Below are 17,611 nucleotides of genomic sequence, written 5' to 3' on the forward strand. Positions count from 1 at the left end.
CTGGAACTTCCATTTCTTCTCAGTCCAACCACTGGGCTAGTTAGTTGTCGCTAGTTGTGGTATAAAATCCACTTTGCATTGCATGTCATAATCTGATTGAGAATGGTTCATTGTTATGTAGAGTAAGAGAAGGTGACACTTCAGAGCGACAATTTTTTTTAATTTTCTGTCAGCTCTTGAGGCACCTACTTGGCAAGCCTTTTCACCTTTCCTATTTGCTTCAAATGCCAAACAACCATAGAATGGTTGACATTGAGTTCTTTGGCAGTTTCTCGTGTACTTTTAAGAGGATCAGCTTCGATGATGATCTGAGTTTGTTGTTGTCAACTTCTGATGGCCAACCACTACGCTTATCTTGAAGGCTCTCATCTCCTTTGCAAAACTTCGCATACATTCATTAGCAGTTCCTGGGTCAAATGTGATGATGTTGCAAGTTGTCTCTGCTGCTTTCCGACCTATTTTGAACTCAAATAAGATTGCTTGAATTTGTTTTTTGTCTAGCATCATTTCCATGGTCTAAAACAAATGTAAAATAAACAGCAAGTAATACATTAGCAAAAAAACATAAAGTGAGAAATGCACATTGAAATGATGTGTAGTATAACCACATTGAAGAATGTATTCCAATATTAAACAGCAAAGTTCAACAATGCAAAACCACAGTTACTTTTACACCAACCTGATACAAGTTCAAGTATTGACACTGCCCTCAAAGCTTCATCCACAGATTACTTTTTTTTCCCTCACAGATTCAGTTCAGTTCAGTCACTCAGTTGTGTCCAACTCTTTGCGACACCATGAATCACAGCACGCCAGGCCTCACTGTCCATCACCAACTCCCGGAGTTCACTCAAACTCACGTCCATTGAGTTGATGATGCCATCCAGCCATCTCATCCTCTGTTGTCCCTTTCTCCTCCTGCCCCCCAGTCCCTCCCAGCATCAGGGTCTTTTCCAATGAGTCAACTCTTCGCATGAGGTGGCCAAAGTATTGGAGTTTCAGCTTCAGCATCAGTTGCAGATTATGTATTAATAATAAAAAGGAGAATTCCCTGGTGGTCCCCTGGTTAAGACTCTGCGCTTTCACTGCCTAGGACCCAGGTCCAGACCCTGGTGAGGGAACTAAGATCCCACATGCCCTGAAGCACAGCCAAAATAACTTACAAAGAAAAAGTAATTTTTGTTGGAGAAATCTGGCAGATTTCCATCTGTCAGGTGATGAGAACCAGCAATCAGGCAAATCCAAAATTGAGGACCATTCAATATTGACCTGAACTCTTCAAAAATTTCTCTTTGATGGAAGGTTAAAAAACTGTTCTAGACTTAACCATGGTGACTACATGGCAGTGCATGGTCCTAGGTTGTACCCTAGGCGGGGAACTTCTGTGAAGGAGATTACTGGGGCAGGCGGTTGGGCCAGTGTGAATGTGGACTCTGTCTGCGCTGCGTCACATGTGCCACCTGCAGTGCTGTGCCACCCACACTCCAGCTGCAGAAAGACCCTCGGGCACCGGATTCTGACGTCAGTGGAGGAGGTGTAATGGTCAGTGAGCGAGGCCTTGTGAACACACGTGGCCAAGGTTGCTGAAAGTCCTGCCTCCCCTCACCCCAAAATCCACTTCAGATGGCTCAGGTGACTTTAGCGTGAAAAGAAAACTAAAACATTCTGGTTTATTTTTTTTTTAATCAGCATTATTGAGAGGAATCAAACTGCATGTGTTTTGAGTGTGGTGATTTGAGAATTTTACCACGCGTGTCCTCTCAAGAAACCATTGCCATAATCAAGGTGACAAACATATCCGTTGCTCTTCAAAGTTTGTTGGGTCCCTTTGTGCTTCCTCTACCTCCGCCTTTTGTCATCTGCTTTTGTCGCTATGGGCTGGTTTGCATTTTCTAGAGCTTCCTGTGCAAGGAGTAGTACTGTGTGTCCTTTCTTTTGAGAATGTGTGTGTGTGTCATGGTTACTCCTTTTTATTGCTGAGAATTATTCCCTTGGATGCCTAGTTTCTTTATCCCTGCACCTGTTCACGGGCACTTGGATTTGTTCCAGGTGTCAGGCACTCCAAACAAAGCTGCTGTGAACTTTCGTGTAGATATGGACATTCTTATCCTTTTACTTCTGGGTAAGTGACTAGGAATGAAATGGCTGAACCAAAAGTAGTGAATGTTTTTTCTCTTTGAAGAAACTGCCAGACCGCTTGTACTTATGTTCCCACCAGCAGCATACAAGGGCTTTGTTGGTTCGTATCTTTCAAATAACTTGTTTGTTTCACCTAAATTACTGAATGTATTGGCATAAAGCTATTTATATTGCCCCATGTTTGTGCGTGCTCAATTGCTCAGTCATTTCTGACTCTTTGTGACCCCACGGACTGTAGCTCCCCAGGCTCCTCTGTCCGTGGGGGGTTTTCAAAACCCTGGCAAGAATACTAGAGTGGGTTGTCATCTCCTCTTCCAGGAGATCTTCCCAACCCAAGGATTGAACCCACGTCTCCTGTGTCTCCTGCATTGCAGGTGGAATCTTTACCATTGAGCCGCCTGGGAAGCCTGAATCTAGTGATGTTGTCTCTCGTTCCTGCGTGTTTTGTTGTGTTTTTCATTTTGTTTTGTTTTTGGTTGTACCATGCAGCTTGTGAGATCTTAGGTCCCGGACCGGGGATAGAACCTGGCCCCTCAACAGTGAAAGCACAGAGTGCTAACCAGTGAGCCTCCAGGGACGTCCCTCGTTGTTGCTGTTGGTAATTTGTGTCTTCTCTGGTTTTTCCCGGATCAGTCTCATTAGAGACTTATCAACAATCTGCTCAAAGGGCCAGCTTTGGTCTCAGTCATTTTCTCTTGTTTCTCAGTTTTCTGTTTCATTAGTTTCTGCTGTGATCTTTTATTTCACTTCTGACTGCTTAGGGTTTAACTGTTTTCTTAAGGTGGAAGGTGAGATCATTGATGTGTTTTCTATAGTATAGGCACTTAGTGGCTATAAAGTTTTCGCCTACCATAGCAACATTTCAAATCCTGATGAGTTTTCTTTTTCCTGTAGTTCAAAATGCTAATTCCCCTTTTGATTTCTTTCTTGATCCATAAATTATTTTGAACTGTATTATTTAGCTTCCAGATATTTGAGGATTTTTTTCCATAGAACTGTTATTTCTTTTTTTTTTTTTTTGGCATCAACTATTTATTAGTAGTTACAAACCAAATTTATTCCTTACCAATATCTCTACATGAAAAACCTTCATGTAATAAATTTTTAGTGCCCAGAAGATAGAAATAAATGGAACCATAACAGTATAGCACAAGGAAAAAAAGATACGCATACTCTGGTTCATTAAATGAGACTTGTCCTGTTAACAGCATACTTTTAACATCGGAATAATCTTTTATATTCAAATATTATAGGGTTTCATACAATCTAACAGTGTTATGCACACTAAGTTGTAATTTCAATACACTTTCTCTTTTAATAAATGTGCAGAGAACTGGATCAATTTTCCACTCAATGAATTTTTCTTATATAGATGAGAGAGAGAGAAGTATGGATTAAACAACAACAAGGGCTATTTGTCTTTTGAATTACATTGGTATGTTGTAAGAGTTTATTTGGCAATGATTTTCCTAATGCACGTTCATGAAGTAATAATGTGAATTATTGGGATATATAGACAATTTTCACTCTACCTGCTGCTGCTGCTGCTAAGTTGCTTCAGTCGTGTCCGACTGTGTGACCCCATAGACAGCAGCCCACCAGACTCCCCCGTCCCTGGGATTCTCCAGGCAAGAACACTGGAGTGGGTTGCCATTTCCTTCTCCAATGCGTGAAAGTGAAAGTGAAGTCGCTCATTTGTGTCCGACTGTTAGTGACCCCACGGACTGCAGCCTACCAGGCTCCTCCATCCATGGGCTGTTCCAGGCAAGAGTGCTGGAGTGGGGTGCCATTGCCTTCTCCATGTTATTTATTTCTAAATGAATTCCACTGTTTTCTGAGAAAATATGTTGTATAACTTGAATCCTTGTAACTTTATTGAAGCTTGTTTTCTGACAAGAATGTGATGTATCTTGATAAATGCCCTATGATACCTGGGGGAAAAAAAGCTTGTTCTGCTGCTGTGAGGGGTGATTGACATCTCTAGTCAGGTTGTGGATTTGTCTCTCTCCTTGTATTGCTTCATGTATTTTGAAGCTCTGTTGTTAGCTGTGTGAACACTTAGAATATATGTTTTCTTGATCAGTTGATGCCTTTATCACTGTGAGATGACTGATAATATCCCTGGAAACACTCTTCTGCACAAGTCTACCATGTCTGATGCTGACACAGCCCTTCTCGTCTGATGTTGGTGTGGTGCACAGTCCTCCTTGTGACCTAGTTAGACCTGAGGAGTGTTTGGTGTGGATCCTTTCTTTTCCATCTAATCTGAGAAAGTGTGCCTTCCCTGTGGTGTTTACATTCAGTGTGATTAATGACAGGATTGGCTTTGCTGTTATTTTTGTGCCATCTGGTCTTTGCTTCAGTTTCCTTCCTTTTTAACCTTATTTTGAATTAAATTTTTTGTGGGTTTTTTTTTTAACATTTCTAAATGATTTTTCTTGTGATGGCCTCCTCTGTTGAATTTTTTCACTATCTTTGTGGTGTCACAATGGTGGTTCAGTTAGGGTCTGTCATCGCCAACAGGATGCAGAGAAACCTGACCTCGTGGACTGCTGCTTGCTTGCCTGTGTGATAGTGTCGTGTGTTTTATTTGCATGTTGTAAACGCTGCAGTGCGTTGTTATTTTTGTTTAAGCAGTCATGTCTTAATTTTTTTTTTTTTGCTGCTCTGGGTCTGTGTTGCTTTGCGTGGGCTTTCTCTAGTCGAGGTGAGCAGGAGCTACTCTTCATTGCCTTGCGTGGGCTTCTCATTGTGGTGCTTCTCTTGTCGTGGAGCACAGGCTCTAAGCATACGGGCATCAGTAGCGGTTACAGAATTCTGGGCTCAGTAGTTACGGCGCAGGGTTCCAGGGCACTTGAGCTTCAGGAGTTGTGGCGTATATGCTCAGGAGTTGCGACTCCGGGCCCTGGAGCCATGGGCTCAATGGTTGTGGCACGCGGGCTTAGTTGCTTTATGGCAGGTGGAACCTTCCTGGAGCAGGGATAGAACCTGTGTCCCCTGCATTGGCAGGCAGATTCTTAACCACTGTGCTACCAAGGAAGTCCCATAAACAGTCATACTTTTTAAATTTAAATAATTTTTATGTACTCATGTTGTTTCCAGTGCTTTTCATTCCTTCTGTAGCCCCACACTTCGATGTGGCATCTCTTGCTTCCTGCCTGAAGGACATCCTGTAACGTGTCACAGTGCTGGTGATTGATTCATCACCCTTTTATATCTGAAAATATCTTCATTTTGTCTCTGCTGAGGTTTTTTCGGCAGATTGTCAGTTCTTTTCTCAGTTCTTGGAAGATGTTTCTCCACTCTGCTTTTTCCTCTGGCTGCTTTCAAGGTGTTCTGTTTATCACTAGTGAGCATTTGGACTGTCGCGTATGTCAGTGTTGCGTTCTTTATGGTTCTTGTGCTTGGAGCCTATTGAGCTTCTGTGTTCATGGTAGGCCACAAGCTTTTGTCACATTATGCCTTATAACCTATGGACTTTGTTAAGTTTGTTCTCATGTCACGTGTAAAATGTATTTTTTAAATATTTAATTGTAAAAATGAAAAGTTGCCCTGTTGATATCAAAATCAAAAGTATTTAGCATCTTATAGTGCCAGAAAGGAATGCAGTACTCAAACAGCCTGCAGGGATGGGGTGTTAGAGGGCCCCAGGAGCTGCTCGCTGAGAAGCATGCAAGGCCAGGATGCTTGGAGCAACAGAATAAGTGATACAGTGCTGGAGTACAGACCAAAATGTGACACAGACACTCGTGGGCTCATACTAATGGGAAAAATAGTGAAAAAGTGAGAAGACACACATCTGTGTGGAAGCATTCCAAGTCGTATATATATGAATGCTCTGCCCTCTGGGAAGGGGGCCCAAAACCCCTCTTAAGTGTGGGCCACGTGTGGTGACATCTCCACAGGGAGAACGGCATGGGTAGGGGAAGAAAGAGAAACTCCCCAGTGGAGACACACGACAGATACACCTCAGCCAGGTGACCAAGGGTACAGCCATGGTGAGGAGTCATACTGCAGCACAGCCCTGGCGGGACATGATGAGAAGGGCACTTCCCCTCTGTGGTCTTCCTCTCCAAACCCACAAGCCCAGACTAATAACGAGAAAAACATCAGAGAGGCCAGCAGAGGGGACAGTCTGTGCATCACTGTCCAGCCCTCCTCCAAACTGTCAGGGTCATTCAGACCACGAAAGTCTGAGAGACCCTCCTGGCCAAGAGCAGCTGAAGGAGACATGACGACTACTCGTCATGTGATCTTGGGACACGTCCTGGAGCAGCCAGAGGGCATGAGGTTAAACCTGAGGAAGCCTGAGTAGTATACACTTTAGTTAATGACAGCGTATCAGCATTGGGTCATTAGCTGTGACACCTTTCCCACACTGGTGCAGGATGTCAGTCGTAGGGAGACTGGGACCCGGTTGTGGGAGCCAGCGGGGCTCTTCTGCCTGAGCCCCTCACCCCACCCCCACTGTGAAATTGGCCTTCCAGCCTCTCCGCATGTCACTTCTCACTGCTCCTGCCCAGCCGCCCCCCATCAGCATCACAGGCACTGGCATCCTCAGTGCAGATGCACGGGAGGGGGACTGACGCACTCTCTCTTGCAGTGGGCATCCCCACCATCCGGTGGTGCGGGGCTGAGGGGGACTACAACGTCATGGTGATGGAACTGTTGGGACCCAGCCTGGAAGACCTCTTCAACTTTTGCTCTAGGAAGTTCAGTCTCAAAACCGTCCTACTCCTTGCTGACCAAATGGTAAGACTTCATTTTTCTCCACTGAAGGGCAGCCCACATGCTAAGCACAGGCTTGGTTTGATTCATCAATCTGATGAGGCCTTCAGGGTTGTTTGCTTCCTTTTTGTGCTATGCGTGCATACGGAGAAAACAGAAGCTTGTTAACTGTGCAAGAGATAGTGACCTGTGGAGGGAAGTGGGTGTTTGCAAGTGGGCCAGGGTTCCCTTGGTTCCTTCTGCCAGGCTGCAGCCTTGGGTTCAACCTGTCACCCCTGCTTCTCCACCTGCAGATTAGTCGTATTGAATACATACACTCGAAGAACTTCATCCACCGAGATGTGAAGCCGGACAACTTCCTCATGGGGCTGGGTAAGAAGGGCAACCTGGTCTACATCATTGACTTCGGGCTGGCTAAGAAGTACCGGGACGCCCGCACCCACCAGCACATCCCCTACCGCGAGAACAAGAACCTCACTGGGACGGCGCGGTATGCCTCCATCAACACACACCTTGGCATCGGTGAGCCCTCCCGCCCTGGCTATCCTGCAGCCTCTTGGGGGCCCTGAGGGTTGGTTGTGGCACATTGGGTATGGAGGCTGGCATCAAACCTTCATAGCAAAGGCTGGCATCTGGGCCTGCAGACCTTGTGAGGCATGGGGGACAGCATGTGCTGGGGCTTCCTAATGGGTGGCAGTGCATCTCCTAACAGCACAGCAGCATTGCTTCTGCAGAAGCAAAGACTCCAAGTGTCCTTCTCTGAGGCTCTGAGTTTATCCCCAGGCAGCATCTCTGGGGTGTTGCTGTGCATGCTCAGGCATGCTGCCCTGACCTGCTCTCCTCTCTATCCAGAACAATCTCGAAGGGATGACCTGGAGTCTCTGGGCTATGTGCTCATGTACTTCAACCTGGGCTCACTGCCCTGGCAGGGCCTGAAGGCTGCTACCAAGAGGCAGAAGTATGAGAGGATCAGTGAGAAGAAGATGTCCACTCCCATCGAGGTGTTGTGCAAAGGCTACCCTTGTGAGTGTCCGGCGGACAGTGGGCCAGCTGTAGTTCTGTGGGAGGGCAGGGGCCTGTGAGGTCTGGAAGGACCAGGGAAGTCCCCCAGAGGCTGGCTGTCCAAAGCCCCCTCAGCGTCCTGCAGAGTTAGGGAGCTGAGCTAACTCAGGTGACCTGCCCTTCGAGTGGCCACAGCCTCTGTCCCTAGTGCTTCTCTGCCTTCCTGAGCCATAACTCAGGGAGTTTTCCTTTTGTTTTTGTGAGACTTTTCCTGGGGTAAATGTCTCAGGTAAAACTGTTATGCTCTGTGGTGCTCAGTCTTATCCTCTTTCCTCAAAGCATGCCTGATGTATCAGGCTCCAGCTTTCACAGCCTCTCTCTGTGGCTGTGGGTGGTCAAGGGTTCTGTGGACAGACACCATTCTGGCTCTCAGTCAGGAATACTGCTGGTTACCTCTGAGTCTTCTGGTGTTTACAGCTGAATTCGCCACGTACCTAAATTTCTGCCGTTCCTTGCGTTTTGACGATAAGCCTGACTACTCATACCTGAGACAGCTCTTCAGGAACTTGTTCCATCGCCAGGGTTTCTCCTATGACTACGTGTTCGACTGGAACATGCTCAAATTTGTAAGTGTGCCCCCAGCTCACTGACCACTCAGCGTGGAAGGGGCTTGCCTATCATCAGAAGGCTGCCAGCAGCTGCCATCCCTTTCTGGGAGCTGTACGGGGTTGGGGCTTCAGGAGGCATGGCTGCCACATGGGGAGCACAAGGGGTTCTGAGAAGCAAAATGCCAGAGGGCAAGCCAAGGAGGCGCCTCAGTGCCATGACGGAGTCCCCAGTGCAGGTCTGCCCAGACCAGGGCTCTCATTTGAACTCTGCAGTCCTCGGGATGTTGTGACTGCACTGGTCTGTGAATTCCTTGTCAAGGGGATGTGACTCCCACCGGGTGGGGTGAAGACTTTCCCCTCCTCCCCTCACCTGGCCGTGCCGAGGCCCAGCCTCCCAGGGGTTGAATGGCCTGGGAGGTGCTGTGTGTTAGGTCTCCGTTTGGCCTTGTGAGGAGCTAGACTTAACATTTGATTTCCTTTGTCACCCAGTTTGTTCATTAAGTATGAGCCTGTGTTTGTGTGCATGCGCATTGTCAGGACTCGGGGTGGGATAGGATGGGAGCTTGGACTTCAATTTGTTTCCTCTAAAACAGGCCACCTGTCTCTGAGTTTGTTGTAGAAGTTTGTTTAATCTTTGACACTACAGCCAGAATCCCCGTTTTTTGTTTTAATTTGCACTTCCTCTTTCATTAAAAATGTGTTCTATGAGCTTAAAACAAAAATTGGCATGTTTCTAAGGTAACAAAATCTGATGGAGGAACAGAACCTCCTCCTCAGAGTGCAAAACAGGAACCCTTATCCCGTGGCCTCATGGGTGCATGGGTGCTCACACAGACCAGGTCGGGGCAGATAACTGCAGCCTCCTCAAGCTGGGGCCAGCCCACAGAGCCGGCCTGCCCTGGACCTGGCCCGTGCCATCCTGCCAGACCTCTTTATTAGGATGGCCTTCGAAGGACAACCTTTGGGGGTGGTGTTGCAGGTTCCTTGGAGTCTGCACATCAGGGTGCACTTCCTGTCAGAGTTACTGTAACAAATTTTTTGTTCTTACATCGTCACCCCTCACAGGGATTCGGCAAACCTCTTGTATAAAAGGCCAGACAATAAATGGTTTTCTCTCTGCCATCTGTATGGCATTGTGACCGCTCAACTCTGTGTTGTGTGTAACTGGAGAGCCGCCAAAGCAGTGCGTCAGTGAGCAGGCATGACTGTGCCAAGAAAACTATTTGCACGAATGAGTGTGGCTGCATTTGGCCCATGGGCTGCAGTTTGCAGACTCTTGACTTACGGCGCTGGTGTTTAGGACATAAGCTCTCCTAGGACAGGTACCCTGGCGTCACCACTTAAAATCCAGTGTCCCTGTGCTTCTGGTTTGATACTCACTGAAAGTGTCGACTAACTGTTCTGGGAGCAGCTAGTTTAGCTGAGGTGGTGCCCACTGCCTCGCCACCCGGGACGAGCCTGGCTGCCAGCCTCGTCTCATGCGCACCAGCAGGACATGGGCCCGAGCCAGGTGTCTGGGCTCTGGTTGGACCCTTCAGCTGATCTGCCTGTCACATGGGCGCCTTCCCCCGGCTGTCGCCACGTTGGGCCGCCTCTGACCTAGGCTGGTTCCTGTCCCCACGTGAATAATTGCAGAGAAGAGGGCCGCCAGGTGCTGTTGATGGTTGGGTTCTGAGGAGTGAGAATGCAACTGGGTGGAGATTTCCTCTGCTGGGAAAGGAGACAAGCCCGGTTCCGCTCCCCCTCGGTCGTGGGACGGGTCAAGTGTGCCCCTGGAGGGAGGAACGCCTGACTTGTCAGAGGCTGCAGACTTCAGGGGGACTGTTGCACACGCCCCCGTGTTTTTTCGAGTGGTGGCCAAGGGCCTCAGGTACTTTTTTACCAAACCAGTTCAGTTCTGGTGTCGCCCTCTTTCCTCCATAGGGAGCCAGCCGGGCAGCTGACGATGCTGAGCGGGAACGCCGGGACCGAGAGGAGCGGTTGAGACACTCCCGAAATCCAGCCACCCGCGGCCTCCCTTCCACGGCCTCGGGCCGGCTGAGGGGGACACAGGAGGTGGCTCCTCCCACCCCCCTCACCCCTACCTCACACACTGGTGAGTGGTCCCCGCGCTGTAGGCAGCAGGGTTCTATTTTGTGTGTCGCTTGCTCTGGACACTCCAGTGTGTGACCTCATGGGGTCTGGGCGGTGTGCCTCGTGGGTGAAGCGTGCGCGTCCTCGTTCTGTTCGTTTCTTACTCCGAAATTAGACACGCCGGGGAACCACCTGGGATAGTGCCTTCCAGAATATCTATTTCTCAGAAGTGGGCCTGTTGAAGGATTGTGTTCCCTGTGAGCTCTGTTGCTTTGCCTCTTGGTCTCATGACACAACATTTAGCCTCTTCCTTGCCTGTTGAGACAGGCAGTGTAGGCAGAGGCCCCAGCCAGCCTCCACTAGACTCCTTGTGCTTTACTCCCGGGGATCAGCCCGTGGTGCCGGCCTACCCTTAGGGTGCGGTAAGCTGTCCTGTGCCTGAAACTGAGGCAGCTGAGGGTGCTTGGTAGACATGGTTTTCAGGGAGAGACCCTGTGCTGGAGTGTGGGGTTGCATTCCGAGGCCTCACGCTTGCCCTGTCTCCCTCTCCTCCAGCGAACACCTCTCCTAGGCCCGTGTCCGGCATGGAAAGAGAGCGGAAAGTGAGTATGCGGCTGCACCGCGGTGCCCCGGTCAACATCTCCTCATCCGACCTCACGGGCCGGCAAGATACCTCCCGCATGTCCACCTCACAGGTACGCGCCCCGTGGGCCAGCACCTGAGCTTGCCCAGGCCGGGTGCTGCGGGCCTCTGACTTCATGTTTGGTCTGGTCTTAATGGGCTCCAAACAAAGTGAGGTCATAGTTTCATAGTCATTCCTTCTTTCCTTCCTTCCCTTTCTTCCCATATTGGGGTGTTTTAACTGATGGGGTAACGTTGTACCCCTTGATGCAGCTTGGCCCCTTGGTTGAGAGCCTCCTTGATGAGCTGTGTGGGGTGAGGGCTCTACACCCCTCCCCTCAGGCTGTGCTAGGCTGGGACGTGCCACGGGGCCTTCTCTCTCCTGCTGCCCTCCACGTGGCTCCCAGCCCCCGGGCAGCCTTGGAGCCTTGGCCATCTTCCCTGTGCAGGCTGGTGCTTCTAGCCTGCTCACACCATTTGTTGTGGGCACATCCAGCCTTGGAGACTCTGTCCTCGATCTTGTTGACCAGGTGTTCCCCCAGAAGAGTGCCGGGGGCGCGGGGGGTGGCAGGGGTGGCATATTGCCGGCCATCACTGTTTAGTTTATGGGCAGAGGCCTTCTAGAGCCCAGCGCTTGGCAGTGTGCTTTGGGGCGAGGGTTCCTGTCTTCTGGTGCCCCTTCTGATGTTTGTCTTCTGTCTGGCAAGGCAAGTGTGCTCAGAGGTGCAGGGCCTGATCCCAGGCCCCTTTCCCCCCATGTCCTCTTCCCACTGTGGCTTTCCTTGCTGTCCTTCTGTGCTTGCTACCGTGCCTCCCTCAGCAGAGCAGCTCTTTGCCCACATGCGGACGTTTTTCCTCAAGTCGCTTCAGGGTCTCCTCCTGAAGTCAGGGCACTAGGGGCGTACGGGTCAGGAACAACTGAAGTGGACCATTTCTCCTGCTTCAGCCAGTGTCCTGTGGGGACTGGGACTACCCCCTGGTGTCTACTCAGTGGGTAGGTGGCGGGTTGAGGAATGTCCGAAGCCCAGGTCCCGGCCACGTGCTGGGGCAGCGGCCCTGTGCTTCACCACTATGCCTCACGTTTACACTTTGCGTCCTGCCCTCCTCGTGCTTTCTGGGCTGTGGGCGTACAATGTTGGTGAATTTGGTGGGTCGAGCATTTTGTGAGAACTCCCAGAACCTCAGTCCTGTGGCATCCAGCCGGTCTTGTGGCAAAGGAACAAGGTGTGCCCAGGCACACTTTAATCAAGTGAAATAATGTTTCTGCCAAATTTACTAGTAATTTACTAGCAAGTCTATTAGAAATGGGTTTTTCTTATATGGTAACTTTCTCTAAGAGACTGAAGATGCAGGTAGTTCAAATTGTGTGGCTCAGTGGGTCAGTAATGAGATTGGGCCTCTTAGGGCTCCCAGCCCCACAATCGTCCTCTGTCACCACAGGGCACAGAAGGGGCTTAACAGGTTTCTTCCCACAACCCCTGGAATGCATGAGCTAGCAGTTGGGAGCAGGTCCCTGGAGGTGTTCACCATGCCTGGCCAGGAGGGCCTGGTAGAGGACTCCAGAACACCTCAGCTAGCAAGGACTGAGGAAGGGGCAGGCTAACTTCTTTTTTAACACGAGAAAATGTGTTTTGCTTTGAGGATCATTGAGGAAAGTGGAAGAGGCTGAGAGTCCTGAGAGTGCCAGGCAGTTATGGGTTTTAATCCAGCCTCTTCACCACCTTGTGTCCATCTTCATTCAGCCCATGACCCCTGAACGTGGACAACACACAGCTTCAGGACCTTTCCTGTAAAGTCTTTCCATCACAATTGCATGTCTTCGCCCTCTGGTTCTCTCTGCTTTCCCTTCAAAGAAACGGGCCTGAACACTGGGGTGGGGGGGGCCGGTCTCTGAAGAGATTCAATTTGTGTGTGTCCCTTCCAAAAGAAGCACTCTAGTTACCCTGGGAGTTTCCTTATGATCTTCATGTTGAGGGCAGCTGGACAGCTCTCTCCTTCAGGTTTTCCTGATCATCCCCCAGGTGCTCTTCCTTAAGAGACTCTGAAAGACTGCTGTCCACCAAGGGTGTGATCAGAGTTGCTCCAGCTTTTATGACTGGCCTCCATTCACACCCCCCACCCCCCGAACCCCCGCCAAAAGATGCAATCAGGAATAGGGCCAGTGACACAGTGATCCAGGGGGCAGCGCCACATGTGCACAGACCGCGGCCTCTTCTTACCAGCTTCCTCTTCCACAAGGGGAGGTTGCATCCTGCATCCGTGTACCCAGGCCAAGGAGGTAGCTCATCGTCAGCATACAAGTGCCTGGAGCCCCCTGCCTGCTTGGGGGACGGCCCTGCCGACCCTCTCCAGCTGGGGGTGGGAGGACGTGACATACAGGTCCCTTGCCCTAGCCACCACTCCTCACCCCCTTGTCCTTCTCCAGGGACTGCAGTCCCCGTATCCCCGACCCCAGCCTGCGAATCTGGCCTCTGTTGCTGGAGTGTCATGGAGACTGAAAGGCTTCTGGTGGCTGAACCTGTGTGTGATGTTTCTCTTTGTGAGAAGTGTCTTCTTCATCCAGTGCTGTTAATAGAACATAATACTGACCCGTGGTGCCAGTTTTTCCTTCAGGTGGGCTAGCTTGTTTTAATTCTGGCTCCAAGTGAGGTCCGCAGCCCTGTCCTTCTCCGTATGTCAGTCCTTGTGTCACGGGGAGGTGGTGTCCTCTCCACCTCCCGAGCACAAGCCTCAGGAGCCCCTGATGCCAAGACCCTGTGGAGGGGCTGCTGTCTGGGCATCCAGTTCTCTTACTGCTTGAGGAGTTGGGAAGGATCTCCCTCATTGGCCTCCCTGATGGATCCATCCTCGAGGAGCAGCGGCCACATGTCCAGGGGCCACTCTGGAAAGGTGGGACCCAGTTCCTTGTGTGGTCCCGGGATCCCCTCGAGCAGTCCCAGCCAGGGGTCCTGGACCTGGTTGAGGCAAGGCAGCACTTGTGGAAACAGGAGGGCCTTACGTGCTGGTCCAGCCAGTGGAACCCTTACCAACAGCTGTCTTTTCCCCCCACCTCAGAATAGCATTCCTTTCGAACATCACGGCAAGTAGCTGCACGTCTCCCCGTCGGAAGGCAGCACTGGGTGAGTGTGCTCACGGCGGGGCTCCTCGGCAGGCGCCGGGCCGGGTGGGAGCTGCCGCCCACTCGCCGGCCTGAGGGAGCACGCAGGGGGTCGGGCTTGCATGCCAGGTGCCCCAGGTAGAGCCAGGGCCCGGCCCAGGTCGTCTCCTTACATGGATTCCAGAGCAGCTACAGTGGGCTGTGCAGTTACAGTGGGCTGTGCAGTCTGGGGTGACCCCAGAATCCTTTCTGTTGGCCTTTGGCCCTCGCCGTGGTCTCTAGTCAGGAGCTGGCATGGGGAGCAGGAGCCCGGTCTCGGCTCCAGTGGCCCCAGAAGGCTCGGGGCCTTGTGGCCCCAGGTTGGTCGCCGGACGTGTATTGTATTTTGCTGGCTGTGGGGGGCCGCGCTTGGTGGGGGCTCTTGCGCTCTCGCTGCGTGAGACACTCCTGATGGTCTCTGCTGTCCTGGCTTTGTCGTCTCTCTTCCTTTAGCATTGATTTCTGTCCTCGTTTGCTTTTCTTTTTGAACTTGGTCTCTGCCCAGCATCTTGTCCACGCTCTCGTCTGTATTAACCCATCAGCCACAGCCGCCTGCTCCCTGCCATTGGTGCATGGCTGGGCCTCCCAAGCCCAGCTCCCCTCTCGGTGGCAACTCTTGTGGCTCCTCCCAGCTGAGGGCTTGCAGCTTCTGTCCACTCGGCACCGCAGGGCAGACCGGCTGTAGTTGTAACGTGACTGCACTCTTTGGGGACATCTTGATGGGAAGTGCTTTTCACGTCTTCCCCCAAGTGGAGTCCCGGTGCCCACTCGGGGCCTGGTCCTTTATTTCGGAACACCAGGCTACTCTCTAGGAAGGGGGCGCTGGGCATCTCTTGCCCGCTTGGACTCCGTCCGGTCTGACTGATCATGAGCTCACGGCTCCGCGGCCTCCTTGCCTGCATGGCTCTTCTTCCTTCCCCGTCTTCCTGTCACTCTTTCTGCTGCACGTGTCCTGGCCTCAAGGGACCTTCCAGAGCGGCTGGGGGCACATGTCCAAAGGGCTAGGCGGCATCTGTCCTTCCTCCTCCCCGGGCGCTGTCACTGGTGTTTTGTGCTCAAGCCTGACCGGCTCCACTCCTCTGGCCTCACGCTGACCTTCTCCTGTGCTTTGGCTCCGACAGATTCCCGGTCGGGTGGCGTCCAGTGGTCTGCAGTCTGTCGTGCACCGATGAGAACTCTCCTTTTTGCTGAGGGCAGACAATGCATGGCTGATCTACTCTGTTACTAGTGACACGCCCCCGGTCTAGAACCGAAATGTTAACACCGGGAGCTCTCCAGGCCACCCACCCAGCGACGCCCATGGGGGAAACAAAACACAAACCCAACCGGACAGACTCCAAGCGCTGCCATCGCCGGGGCTGCACTGAGCCCCCATGAACTCGGTTCTAGCGGGGCTGGGAAGAAAGCAGTGAGACGGTTGCAGAGAGAATCAAACTCCCATCCAAGAGCCTTTCAGTCCCCTCCGTGGTGGCGCACCCGTGTCCCTGCCGAGTCTACTGTAACTACCGATCTTCTACTTGGTTAAGACAGTTTTGTATCATTTTGCTAAAAATTATTGGCTTAAATCTGTGTAAAGAAATCTGTCTTTTTATTGTTTCTTTCATGTCTGTTTTTGCGGTCTTAAAGATGCTGACTTAAAGAATTCTGAAGCAGGTGCTGGTGTGGAGTTTGTGTAGGAGCGAGGCAGGGAGCAGAGCACACGTGGGTTTCTGTGGTCTGCGTCTCGTGGTTTGTTATGTGGTCCACTGTGGAGAAGGGATTTTCTCATCAGAAATTCTATCACGTATATACGCGTGTGTAAGTAACGTGTGTGTCCGTGTGCCGTGTGTCTCGTGACTTCATTAATCTAGTTTTGGCTGTCACGCTCCCTTCCCCACTGTAAACTGAAATGCCTGCTCACTGCAGACCCGCTGGGATTCTTGAATCATCAGGGCAGTTAGAAAGTGCTGGCCACACGCACAGGCGCAGCGGGTGCTTCCCGACAGAGCAGCCCATGGATCTGACCTTCCCAGACACAACGAGAAGGAAGCCGAGCCTGAAGACTGCAGAAGCCACGGCTTCGCGTCATGTTGCTGATCCCTCGGGAGAGGATTTCAAGCAGAGACTTGGGCTCCTCCGTGGAGTCATGTTTGGTTATGTTGGTGGTGGTTGCCCCAGTGCTTTCGAACTTGGGAGATTTTCTAAATAGGCTGTTGATACTACCAGTGCAGGTTGGCCCCCAGTCTGGGTTAACATCTCTGCTCAAAACCAAGGGCTGTGGTGTCCACCCTGTGTGCCAGCATTGCCCAGAAAGGCCAGCGGGCCCAAGGGAATCCACTCTGAAGTGCCAAGAAACAGGTGACTCTGACGACCTGAGGTCCAGGAGAGTGAAAGATAACACGCTTTTGTGACCTTCCCTGAGACATAGTGACCCCACAGAGGCCAAGAGGCAGAGCAGGGCCGAGTCTCCCCAGAAAGACCCTCCGGGGCAACCAGGCTCCAGGTGGGTTCCTGAGACACCCTCCCTCGCTTTGCAGCAGCAGCAACAGAAGCACCAGCTGGTAGTGGCGGCCGGTAGACAGGAGCCTCCGTCTCTGGAAGTGAGGTGCAATATATATGTTCATAGGTACTTCCACATTTCTCCCCGTCATTGCCCTGCAGTGCATTCTGTTTAGAAACAGGCACTGGTAGGAAGCTAGGGACCTGAAAGGTGTCCATGTCTGTGTTTTCCCTTCCTGCCCCCAAAGTCCCAGCACAGGGACACTGGTCCTAGGATGCCCCAACTGCTGTGTTGATGGCACAGAATGCAGCTGGTTGCTTCTTTTCTGAATCCTGAGCTGGCTACTCTGTAAGTGTTTCAGGGTATGGACACTTGGCCAGGTGGGGCTGTGTTTCTGGGAGTGTAAAGGGAGCTCGGGTTGGTTGGAGTGAGTTGGGGGCTTTCATCGTGGCCCAGTGCCTTCCTCAGAGGTGGGCGTCCCCCTCCTGGAGAGCTGTTAGCAGCTGCGGCCCCGATGTTCTGCATCCAGGTTTTCACCTGAAATTGCCAGATGGCATTTTAGAAGTGGACTCCAACCCCGAGTCCTCAGCAGTGTGGTTGTGGACAGTTGTGTCCCCCCCGCCCCCCCGTATTTAACTCCCCATCCTGACTTGCAGGAAACATAGTTGGAATGTCTGTATCAACCTGTGTATCAGCGGCCAGTCTCTGAACTGCGCTTTTGTATGACCACTGTATTTGTGTCCTTAACCACCATGTAAATAATAAATTCATGACGACTTCTGCCTTTCTTCCCTGCCCCTGCCATGTGGTCTTTATTTCATCAGT

At 51.2% G+C, this 17,611-nt stretch overlaps 1 protein-coding gene across 5 annotated transcripts in view; it reads left to right on the forward strand.

The window, feature by feature from the left end:
* The window catches only part of CSNK1D (casein kinase 1 delta), a 37,700-nt gene that overhangs the window by 16,463 nt on the left and 3,626 nt on the right, over positions 1-17,611 (forward strand). For 2 of the 5 annotated variants that reach the window (XM_070773858.1, XM_070773860.1), the window contains exons 3-11: positions 6,743-6,891; positions 7,161-7,389; positions 7,720-7,890; positions 8,347-8,495; positions 10,401-10,572; positions 11,106-11,245; positions 13,597-13,784; positions 14,226-14,290; positions 15,429-17,574. In XM_070773858.1, the coding sequence (XP_070629959.1) occupies positions 6,743-6,891; positions 7,161-7,389; positions 7,720-7,890; positions 8,347-8,495; positions 10,401-10,572; positions 11,106-11,245; positions 13,597-13,743 (1,157 nt within the window). In that variant the 3' untranslated portion in view covers positions 13,744-13,784; positions 14,226-14,290; positions 15,429-17,574. Of the gene's footprint in view, positions 1-6,742; positions 6,892-7,160; positions 7,390-7,719; positions 7,891-8,346; positions 8,496-10,400; positions 10,573-11,105; positions 11,246-13,596; positions 13,785-14,225; positions 14,291-15,428; positions 17,575-17,611 lie in introns of those variants that run through there. The other 3 variants (XM_019980907.2, XM_019980906.2, XM_070773859.1) reach the window with 3 other exon arrangements.

The sequence above is a fragment of the Bos indicus genome, chromosome 19 (genome assembly GCF_029378745.1).
Source record: "Bos indicus isolate NIAB-ARS_2022 breed Sahiwal x Tharparkar chromosome 19, NIAB-ARS_B.indTharparkar_mat_pri_1.0, whole genome shotgun sequence".
Classification (NCBI taxonomy): Eukaryota; Metazoa; Chordata; class Mammalia; order Artiodactyla; family Bovidae; genus Bos; species Bos indicus.